The sequence below is a fragment of the Pangasianodon hypophthalmus genome, chromosome 6 (assembly GCF_027358585.1).
Source record: "Pangasianodon hypophthalmus isolate fPanHyp1 chromosome 6, fPanHyp1.pri, whole genome shotgun sequence".
NCBI lineage: Eukaryota > Metazoa > Chordata > Actinopteri > Siluriformes > Pangasiidae > Pangasianodon > Pangasianodon hypophthalmus.
The window spans coordinates 14,345,590-14,357,097 of record NC_069715.1 but is presented as its reverse complement, the minus strand read 5'-3'; the positions used below and the strand labels follow the sequence as shown (position 1 = coordinate 14,357,097).

Below are 11,508 nucleotides of genomic sequence, written 5' to 3'. Positions count from 1 at the left end.
AGTCAATAGTCTAACAAACCCATTGAAGTATGGCTTTCTTATAGGACCATATGAATACATAAAGAGTAATCTTTTAAAAAATAATAATAATAACTGTAATTAGCACAGATCTTTATACGCCACAGGTTACTCTATGAGTGATTCATAACTCCATTTACACCTGATACAGATTACAAAAAAACAAAACAAAACAAAAAAACCAGCGGCGTCGTGCGCGCGAGCTTAGAAACGGCGCCTCAGCCAATCAGATTGACTCTGGGAGCCACAGCTGACAACGAAAACAAAGAAAGGTATGTTTTCCCTCTAAAGCTGCTGGCTGTGTCACTGTCAGGGAGAAAGATGGAAGAAATTCCCGTCATTTAGCACTGCACAGGTCCACGGGCAGCACTTTTCCACAGCTTTACATCGTAAGTTAAAATCTCAATATTTGTTATTTAAAAAAAAAATAGTTGCAGCAGTCATGTGACTGTTTTTTTTTTATGTTAATGTTGATGTTGATGTTGAGGAACGCTGCGCTTTTGTGAACTTTATATCAATGGCGTCAGTGTGTTTAGATAAAGCTGTGAAAGAAATCTGTGTTTCTAGTAAACCTTCCACAAAGCTACCATGCACAGGCTCTGATACTGTGCTGAAGCAGCCGCCCACTTTCCCCTGGGTTGGTTGGTTTATTTATTTATTTATCTATCTATCTATCTATCTACTTATTTATTTATTTAAAAATTACGTTTAGCTTGTAGTATATCTAAACACGCTGCATACATTTTCTTAATCATAATTAAACATGATTATAACTGCTCTGGTTAAAGTGTTTGTTCTACAGAATACTAGTTACACTTTTGGCCAATAGTATGTGGACACGTGACTACTGAACTTCCCTTTCCAAAACCATGGCCCTGAATGTGTAGCTGTTCCCACCTTCCTCCTATAACAGCCTCCACTCTTTTGTTGCACTAGTATTTGGACCTTGACTGTATAGGTTTGTGTTTTTGGTTTAAAAACAAACAAAAAATATTTTCATGTATGTATATCTTGTATTTCATATATATACAGTACTGTGCAAAAGTCTTGGGCACCCTACTTTTTGTTTAATACAAACTTTGTTATAGATTTTTATTTTACGACTTCTACATTATTGATTCAGTACAAAAACTTTTTAGAATTCCAAACATTAGTTTTCCAGCACAAAATTAAATGTTATAGAAAAATGTTGGTATGTCAGTAAAGAAAGCAGCATATTACATAAGAGACACTTTTCAGACAAAAAAACATAATGAAGGCTGCTGGGTTTTGCTGCAAAAATAAGAAGCGAGTGCAACAGTCAAAGTCTCCAGAAGAACTGTGGCTGCTTCTGCAGGATGCTCAGTAACACTTACAGCTCATTTCCTTATAAAACTCTACACATTGTACCTGAGACTACTATTTTTTTTTTTTATTTTAAAGCGAAGGATCGTCACACCAGATATTGACTTTGTTTCATTTATTACTGTTCACTGCTCTTTATAGTATTTTTTTAAATGTAGAAATGTTTAATTTCATTATTAAACAGTCAGTTCTTGATGTGTTGGAAGCAGGAAAAATGGTTAAGTGTAAGGATCTGAGCGACTTTAACAAGGGCCAAATTGTGATGGCTAGATGACTGGGTCAGAGCATCTCTAAAACAGCAGGTCTTGGGGGGTGTTCCCGGTATGCAGTGTTCAGTACCTACCAAAAATGGTCCAAGGAAGGACAACCGGTGAACTGGCGACAGGCTCATGGGCTCCCAAGGCTCAGTGATGTGCGTAGGGAGCGAAGGCTAGCCCGTATGGTCCGATCCCAAAGAATAGCTACTGTAGCACAAATTGCTGAAAGTTAATGCTGGCTATGATAGAAAGGTGTCAGGACACACAGTGCATCGCAGCTTGCTGTGTATAGGGCTGCGTAGTCACAGACTGGTCAGAGTGCCCATGCTGACTCCTGTGAACCGCCGTAAGCGCCTACAATGAGCACGTGAGCATCAGAACTGGACAATGGAGCAATGGAAGAAGGTGGCCTGGTCTGATGAATCCTGTTTTCTTTTACATCATGTTGACGGCCAGTTGCGTGTGTGTTGCTTACCTGGAGAAGAGATGGCACCAGGATGCACTATGGGAAAAAGGCAAGCCGGCGGAGGCAGTGTGATGCTCTGGGCAATGTTCTGCTGGGAAACCTTGGGTCCTGGCATTCATGTGGATGTTACTTTAACATGTACCACCTACCTAAACATTGTTGCAGACCGAGTACACCCCTTCATGGCAATGGTATTCCCTAATGGCAGTGACCTCTTTCAGCAGGATAATGCACCCTGCCACACTGCAAAAGTTGTTCAGGAATGGTTTGAAGAACATGACAGAGAGTTCAAGGTGTTGACTTGGCTTCCAAATTCCCCAGATCTCAGTCTGATCGAGCATCTGTGGGATGTGCTGGAGAAACAAGTCCCAACTTGTTTTGGGGAAAAATGGCATGCAAAAAAAAAAAAAAAACCTCACAGTTTATTGTGCATGTAGCATTACTCACACTGGTAAAGGATGTTGAATGGTCTTAACCAGGTTAGGAAGAATAGGGATGTGCGTGCCATCCAGGGCACCGTAAACCTGTGGCACAAGATGCGCCAAGGAGTTATGGTATGCAATTTCATTGGCCTCCGCTACATTAATTTTTCTTTAATAGCTGTACACACAGCATATACACATCGATGGACAGTTGTTTTACTAAACCACAAAAGTTTCCCCCACTACTCTGTACACGATGCAGGTTGCCAGCTTGACCATGGCGATGGCAATCCGCTTTCAGGTTGGAACCAGTGGTTGGTGGCAACCCGCAATGGGCACAACATCAGGACCAATTAATTGGCGCAGCATCTCAGACGTGGGTCATGACATTCTAAAATGTTGCAGCCAGAGACTTTCTGTGAAGCGTCTCTCTACTGCCCAGAACGGCCTATTGCGTGGTCTCTCCCAGACCCACGGGCTTCGTCACATAAGGGCAGTTACTTGGAGCCCTTTCAGACGAGCAACTGCTCCATTCTGACATTGTCTTCTGATATTTCATACAATTGCAATTATTTGTGAAATTAAAATGACGACAGTAAACTGGCCAATTTCAATTAATTGTCTCAGCACTCGCTCCATTTTACAAAGATTTGAGGACATGTGGAATGCAAAAGGTACACAGTTTGTGATGTACACAAAATTATGTATGGAAACGGCCCAAGGGCAGATTTCTTTTGCGATACCCCAAAACTTATGTGACAATTTTTTTTTTAAGCATGATGTCATCATGCACACCGTTTTATCGGTAAAAGACCAATTGGATGGAAACAGGTGGGAGACAGCAAATTTCACACTTTTTTAATTATTTTTTTTTTATTTTTTTTTTTTTAACGCATTTTCACTTTGTCAATAACGGAACAGCACAAAAAGTGGATGGAATCTTGGCTATTGAGACAGAGGTTTTTATAGCACCACTGTGACAGTGTTCTGATCTCATCCATGTAGGCTGTCTCATCCCCATTGGTGATGAGTGTACCATTCCAAAACCATGGACATTAATACAGAGTTGGTCCCCCTTTGCTGCTGTATCAACCTCCACTCCTCTGGGAAGATTTTCCACTAGATTTTGGAACGTGGGGATTTGTACTCATTCGGCCACAAGTGCACAAAAGGTCGGGCACTGATGTCTGACAAGAAGGTCTGGCATGAAGTTCATCCAAAGATGTGAAGTGGGGTTGAGGTCAGGGCTCCGTGCAGGCCACTCGAGTTCTTCTACTCCAACCTTGTCAAACCATGTCTTCATGAACCTCGCTTTGTGCACAGGGGCATTGTCATGCTGGAACAGATTTGGGCCTTTTAGTTCCAGTGGAGGGAAACTGTAATGCTAAATCATACAAAGACATCTTATACAATTGTGTGCTTCCAACTTTGTGGCAACAGTTTGGGGAAGACCCACATATGAGTGTGACGCCTAAAAATAATATGTGTATATAATAGGTATATAATAGCAGGCTTTTGTTTTTGACCTCAACACTTCCCAAAAAATTAAAATAACTGTAAATAAATTTTTATACTGAGCTCTGGTTACAATCTTTCTGGAGTTTCACATGTTCTCCCTGCGTTCTTGTGGGTTTCCTCCGGGTTCTCTGACACAGTTTGGCTATGTTGTGTGAATGAGTGTGTGAAGGAGTGAATGGTGCCCTGCGATGGATTGGTGTCCCATGTAGGATGCATTCTCCAGCCTTGCGCCCAGTGTTTTTAGGATTGGCTCCGGATTCAACTGCAACCCTGACCAGAGCAAAGCAGTTACTGAAGATGAATGAATGAAGGAAAAGATACATCAGTAACTTAACTGTATGGCCCTGGTATGTAAATTGTAATTTGGTTTTTGTTTCATATCAAAAATGGGAAAACAACAAAACAGCTTTTGATTTTATTTTTGTTTTTCTTGGCACATACTAAAATAGGAAATTAAGTTTTTTTTTATAAAATTATTTAAAAAAAAATAAAATGCTGATTCGTGTTTAATTGGTTAAAAAGAAAGTCTAGAAATCAGACATTCACAAATCTAACTATAAAATGCACACACACAAAAAAAAAAAGCCCACAGCAGTACATTTCAGCAAATTGTCAGTTTGGACAGTTGAAGGGAAAAAAATCACCTGTTCTTTTTCCAGTCTTCAGCTGTCCAGTTTCAGTGAGTCTGTGCCCATGATAGCCTCAGATTCTTGTTCTTGGCAGACAGGAGTGGAGCCTGATTTGGTCTTCCACTGTTGTAGCCCATCCACCTTAAGTTTAATGTGTTGTGCATTCTGAGATGCTTTTCTGCTCACCATGGTTGTAAAGAGTGATTACTTGAGTTACTATAGACTTCCTATCAGCTCAGACCAGTCTGGTCTTCCCTCCGCACACAGGATGTTTTTTGTTTTTTGCATGGTTCTGTGTAAATTCTAGACTCTGTGTGTGAAAATCCCAGGAGATCAGCAGTTTCTGAAATACTCAAACCAGCTAATCTGGCTCCAACAACCATGCCACGGTTAAAGTCACAGAGGTCACACTTTTTCCCCATTCTGATGTTTGATGTGACCAATAACTGAAGTTCTTGACCTGCATGATTTTATTTACATTTTACATTTATGGCATTTGGCAGATGCCCTTATCCAGAGTGACTTACAAAAGTGCTTTGACGTCTCTATCAGTAAATACGTTCTGATACTGGTTCTCTAGGTCACAAACTAAGAATACCATCAGTCTAAAAACTCTGTTGGGGAGGCAATATAGTAACAAGTGCTGAGACAATACAAAGTTGTTTTTTTAAAGTGTTAATTTAAGTACTTTAGGAAGAGTTAAGTCTTTAGATGTCGTTTGAAGACTGCCAGAGACTCAGCTATTCAGACATCTAGGGGAAGTTCATTCCACCACCTACGTGCCAGAACAGAGAAGAGTCTCGATGCATGCGAGAGATGGTGGGACCAGTCGAGCAGTGCTAGAGGATCGGAGGGAGTGTGATGCAGTGCAGGACGTGATAAGTCCTTTGAGATAAGTGGGTGCTGGTCCTTTTTTGCCTTTGTAGGCGAGTATCAGTGCTTTAAATCTGATGCGGGCAGCTACAGGAATTCAGTGGAGGGAGTGTAGCAATGGGGTGGTATAGGAGAACGTAGGTAGGTTGAAAACAAGTCATGCAGCTGCATTCTGGATCAGTTGCAGAGGTCGAATGGTGCTCAGAGGCAGACCTGCCAGGAGCGAGTTGCAGTAGTCCAGTCTTGAAATGACAAGGGACTGAACAAGCACCTGAGTGGCCTGTGTGGAAAGAAATGGACGAATCTTTCTGATGTTATAAAGGAGAAATTGGCATGAGCTTGTCAGATAAGCAATTTGAGAGGAAAAGGACAGTAGATTGTGCATGGTTACCCCAAGGTTGCAACCGAAGGTGAGATCAGAGAGTTGTCCAGGGAGATCACAAGATCCTGACATGGGGATGAATCACCTGGGATTAATAGCAGTTTAATTTTGCTGCTATTAAGTTTCAGCTGATGAGCTGTCATCCATGATGAGATGTCTGCCAGACATGCTGATATCTGAGCAGAGACATGAGTGTCTGAGGGAGGGAAGGAGAGAATGAGTTGAGTGTCTTCCGCATAGCAGTGGTATGAAAACCCATGTGAGGATATGACCACACCAAGAGATCGAGTATAGAGGGAGAACAGAAGAGGACCAATACTGAGCCTTGCGGGACACCAGTGGAGAGTCTGCGGGGAGCACATGTGGATCCCCTCCATGTCACCTGATATGACCGACCATCCAGGTAGGAAGCAAACCATTGTCATGCTGCACCACGAAATCCTAGACTCATGAGGGTGGACAAGAGTCTTGTGGTTCACTGTGTCAAACACTGCTGAAAGGTCAAGGAGGATGAGGACTGATGACAGTTTGGCTGATCTAGCAGCATGTAGCTTCTCAATGACGGTCAAAAGGGCAGTCTCTGTGGAATGTACCGGTTTGAAGCCAGACTGGTTAGGATCTTGGAGGTTGTTCTGTGAGAACATAAAATGCAAGTTTTATGTTGGTAAATTTACAAATCTGACAGGTTCTTTGGTTTATTTTTTGAGGAAACCCTACAACAGTGGTTCCCTCTGAAAGAGGGTTCCAAGTAGGCCCCTTTTAGGATGCTAAGAATTCTATCTATATAAGAACCATATAAAAACTCTTAAGGAACACTTTTTCTAAAACTGTAAACTGTATGGAACTAAAGTTTGAGTTTGAAAAGTACACTGTAAAAGTAAAAGGGCTTGTGCAAGACCTTGTGTAAGACAAAACATATTTACTTTAATTACAATGCACAGGTAGTAAGCTTTGGTTTAATATTAACATCCTCCATTGATTTCTTCTAAGGCGTGTCCACATTACTGAAAGTTTCAGCTCCCTGTACCATAAAGCAATTTTAAACAACAGTTTTCTTTCTTTCTTTCTTTCTTTCTTTTTTCTTTTTCTTTCTTTAAGACAAAAACAAAAAAACAAAACAGTTCATGTAGATTGAGTCTGTATTTCACTTGTCTCTGAGTCTCATTATCTGGAACTGTCTCATTTTCTGCCCTGTCCCACCAGGTTTATATGCTCAGAGGAGTAAGTACACTGGGTGATCCAGGAAAAGGGTGGAGCAACTAAAGAGAACATTACAAGCACAGTTCATGCCAGATTCTCTCACCTTTCAATGTTGACTGCTAGTGGATTATAGGATCATGTTGAGCCTTATCAAACTACCTCGAGTCTTAACCATCAACCAAGTTCCAAAAGTAAGTTCATCAGGTTTTGTAATGAGCAGCTTTTTAATAGTAATGCTGTGCTAAAGCAGCTTTTCTACTGAGAGCTAATGTCTAGTTTTAGAGAGGCTTAAGCTGATGAGTACATGTTGGTTAACAATGTGTAATGTGTAATTTTTCCCCCCAATTTTGCCTAGTTATTAGGAATTGTTACAAATAGTAGTACAATTATCCTGTATAATGCTCGTTTGCTTTTCTTACAAATTGAAAATCTGATCATTTTTCTTTTGTTTAGCTGTTTATGGAATTAAATCTTTTCTATACAGGTGTTCCATGAGGATGGGATCATATCTGGGTATCGATATCCATACAGCTCCGCTAAAGACTGTGTTCTAAGTATCTTCCAGCTAACTAATGAAACCCTCAACATTTGGACCCACTTTCTTCCTACATGGTATGATCACAGTACCCTTATTTCAGGAATAAAACATGACATAAATAATTCCTTGGAGGCTCTTTCCAAAAATGCTAAATAAATGTCTTCTGAAAGAAACTTCATCATATCAACAATTACACACAATTTTAATTGTAACAATTAAGCACAATTATTTTAACATTTATATGGACCCACTGCCAAACATATCCCTGTGTATGTTGTTACTATAGAAACAATAATATATTAGGACAAGCACATTTATGAAAACCTTGCAAGCCATGCTGTTACAGAAAATGAATCAACACCTTCTGAATAATTATAATCAAACATTTAACAGTGCTGTGGAAAATTTATTATGAAAAACACACATTTTCTATAGAGTCGAGTTTAGTTACTTTTGGGTGGTTCGCAAATGTTTTTTGTAGAAATATATAATATTATAGTATAATTCTCCTAGACAAACAATGTTCCCTTTCTCTCAACCTTCCTTTTTTATATCCATGAGAATATAGGGGGCAGTTCTGGGAACAAATCTAGTAAATGCCATCAATATTATGATCTTCTGTCCACCTCTGAGACTGTGCACATAAGAACATATGGAAATATGACCATGTGGCCTGAAGAATGTTTGTCCCTGATACATGGAATATTACAGCCAAATACTGTATTATTTACTTACAAAAGCTGTTTCATCATTTATTTATGAATCCGGAACCCAGGAACACTGGGGGCGAGGTGGGAATACACCCTAGATAGGACACATTTGGGCACATGCATTTTACACCAAGGGATAATTTAGTGTGACAGTTGTCATAACTGCATGTTTTTGGGAGGTTGGAGGAAACAGGAGAACCCAGAGGAAACATGAACACAGGGATTCCACATAGACAGTAACCCGAGCTCAGGATTGACCCTGCAGCTGTGAGACTGAACGCTACCCATTGCACTGCAGCCCACAAACCTAAAAATAATTTATTCTGTAAATTATTTACAGTTACATTATTATTTATTCTTTAACAGAAGTAATCTAAGTTGAATAATACTTTTTAAGATATAACAGGTTAAATGTACTGCTTTGCTAGGTTCTTCTTGTGGAAGCTCCTTGTGGTGCTAATAGAGGAAGACTGGCAGGACTCGTACTGTTGGCCTCTGCTGGTCTTCCTGTTGTCCAGCTGCTTGTACCCACTGGCTTCCAGCTGTGCACACACCTTCAGTACCATGTCTGAACGTGCCAGACACATCTGCTTCTTCTTCGACTATGGAGCACTCAGCTTCTACAGCTTAGGTCAGGAGGTTGGAATTCATCACGAGTAGAATATTGATTTATGAAAATGAATTAATTATGTATTGTGTCAAATAATGATAAATTGTTACAGACCAAAGGAGTTGTTTACTCAATTAAAGTGTGAATGGCGTTAATCAAAGTAATTATTGATTATGGTTTTTATTTGAATGTTTGCGCATCAACAGGTTCTGCCATCGCATACTCCTCCTATATATTTCCTGAGAAATGGGTGAACAGTGTTTTCCATAAATATTACATTCCCACTGCCATGCTCAACTCTATCCTCTCCACTGGACTGGCCTGCTACTCAAGGTGAGATGGATGACTCAGTACAGTGAGTTATTATTTCTACAATACAGTGGTTATTTGCTTCCCATCAGTGTTGATGCCCCCTCTTCTCTGACTACTAGCTGAAAACATTGTATTGTCATGAAATTACAACTTCATCAACTTCCATATTATCCTTATCTTTATATCCTTTATCTTTTAGGCTTGGATTACCTTTCATTGAGTACAACTACCGTTTAAATAAAAGGTAACTTCACTTGGCGAATTTCCTAATCAAATGTTTGAAATGACGTAAGTTTTATACATTTTAATATTTTAATATATTTTTTTCTTAGGTCTGTTGAGAAAACAAGTGTGAAACTAGAGAAAATTCTGCGCATTGTGTCCTTTGCACTTCCGTATCTCTTTGACAACATCCCTTTGTTCTATAGGGTGAGTACCAGCCAGACCTCATTAGTCAAATTGTCATCATCATCATATTAGATATTTTATGCAGTTGTCAATTCTATGTTCCAGATATGTCAGTTGTCATTTTGATTGGCTTGTCTGCCCTTGTAGATTTTTGTGTGTGTTGGAGAGGATTGCACACTCAATGAAGCCATTACTGTTCACTACCAGCACACTGCACTGGCACTACTTACAGGATTCCTCTTTGCCTCACACCTACCTGAACGCCTGGCACCTGGAAGTTTTGACTATATAGGTGTTCATGATATTCACGCATTTATATATAAACACAAATCATATACACTTACGTAGCACTTTATTAGGAACAGCTGTACACCTACACATTCATGCAGTTATCAGCTAATCGTGTTAGTTGTTTGCTTTAATGTGGTTTTCTTTTTTCCACAGGACACAGTCACCAGCTCTTTCATGTGTTCGCAATCACTGGCACGTACTTCCAGCTCGCTGCAGTTGAGCTAGACATGACCTTACGGAAGCAATGGCTTCTGACTCATTCACAACCCATTACCTTCACCAACACAGTAGGTGCAGCATTGCTTTGTGCAGCCTTCAGTCTATGTATAATCTATGTCTTCAGTAAGGCACTTTTCTGCACAAGGATTTGGAAGGACAGTGATTTGAAAAGGTCACATTTTGCTGCAGTTTCTGACTCACAGCATGCAAAAGTGTGTTTTATTTTAAGACAGGAAAAATTAAGGTGAAGGATTTTTTTTCATGGACTGAAGCATGTTCTATACAAGACTGATATCTGTGTTAATTATTCAAGATCTCCTGTTAGAGATCTGTTAATTAGATTTTGTTATAAAATAAGTTGAAAACTGAAATGAGGATTCATGCTGTGCCTTTCACTGGGTTGTGTTTACAATTATGACACTCAGTATGTGATTTATTATTATTTTTTGCTTCAATTTCAAGACCTGGATTCCCCACATGTACACTGAAAATTTTTTTATTTCTGTGAAGTTTTGTTACTTGGTATAATTATATTTATTTTATTTATCAATAAACTATTTTAATTGATTTTGCTTTGAATTATTAGGATTAAGATCATTAGAATTATTAGGGTATCAATTTTTAATCAGTACTAGAAAGAACATTTCAAACAAGACAACATTGGCAATTTTCCTCATTTAACATCTTCCAGTCCCATGACACCAAATAGTATCATGGTTTTCAGTACTGATTTTCATACTTCCTGATTTATTAGGTCAAATGTCAAAATTACTAATATTGACAGCTAGAGGTTGGTTGAGTATTTAGCCAGTGATGGAGATTTTTTGTTAAATTATACAGTATATTTCATGAAGTCTCAAAACAGCATGGGGGCTGTAGTAAAGAAAATCTTTTTTTTTTTTTTTTAAAAAAAAAAGATATATAAATGATAAAGATACAGTCTCCTCCAAAAGTATTGGAACGGCAAGGCCAGTTCTCTTGTTTTCGCTATACACCAAATACATTTGGGTTTGAGATTAAAAGATGAATATGAGATGATAGACCAGAATTTCAGCTTTCATTTTCTGATATGTACATCTAGATGTGTTAAACAACTTAGAACATGTCACATCACACCCCCAACACACACTGTATATATATATATATATATATATATATATATATATATATATATATATATAATATATATTTACTCACAGATTTTCTTCCTCCTGATTTGTGCTGTTAGGTTGCATGATAAATAGTTTATTTTTCTGAATGGAAAGTAATTTGAGCTGGAAATGGTTACTGGTCAGTAGACTGTCGGAACAG

At 39.0% G+C, this 11,508-nt stretch overlaps 1 protein-coding gene across 4 annotated transcripts; it reads left to right on the top strand.

The window, feature by feature from the left end:
- The first annotated feature begins 259 nt into the window (after positions 1-259).
- On the top strand, positions 260-10,741 carry paqr5a (progestin and adipoQ receptor family member Va). 4 transcript variants are annotated; one of them, XM_034305434.2, is made up of 10 exons: positions 260-407; positions 586-655; positions 7,113-7,300; positions 7,594-7,721; positions 8,786-8,988; positions 9,174-9,300; positions 9,479-9,523; positions 9,612-9,708; positions 9,835-9,979; positions 10,132-10,741. In XM_034305434.2, the coding sequence occupies exons 3-10, from the start codon at positions 7,247-7,249 to the stop codon at positions 10,443-10,445; spliced, it is 1,113 nt and encodes a 370-aa protein (XP_034161325.2). In that variant the 5' UTR covers positions 260-407; positions 586-655; positions 7,113-7,246; the 3' UTR covers positions 10,446-10,741. The 4 variants fall into 4 exon arrangements, with proteins under 4 accessions (XP_034161325.2, XP_026783272.2, XP_034161326.2 ...); XM_026927471.3 differs by lacking the exon at positions 586-655; XM_034305435.2 differs by lacking the exons at positions 260-407; positions 586-655 and adding an exon at positions 4,118-4,372.
- Positions 10,742-11,508: the final 767 nt, after the last annotated feature.

What these genes read in the sequence shown, in the direction of transcription:
- paqr5a (XM_026927471.3), top strand. Translation starts at nt 7,247, where the DNA reads ATGTTGAGCCTTATCAAACTACCTCGAGTCTTAACCATCAACCAAGTT. An exon ending in CCATCAACCAAGTTCCAAAA is followed by an intron (nt 7,301 to 7,593) that starts GTAAGTTCATCA and finishes TTTTCTATACAG; the next exon opens with GTGTTCCATGAGGATGGGAT. An exon ending in AACTACCGTTTAAATAAAAG is followed by an intron (nt 9,524 to 9,611) that starts GTAACTTCACTT and finishes TTTTTTTCTTAG; the next exon opens with GTCTGTTGAGAAAACAAGTG.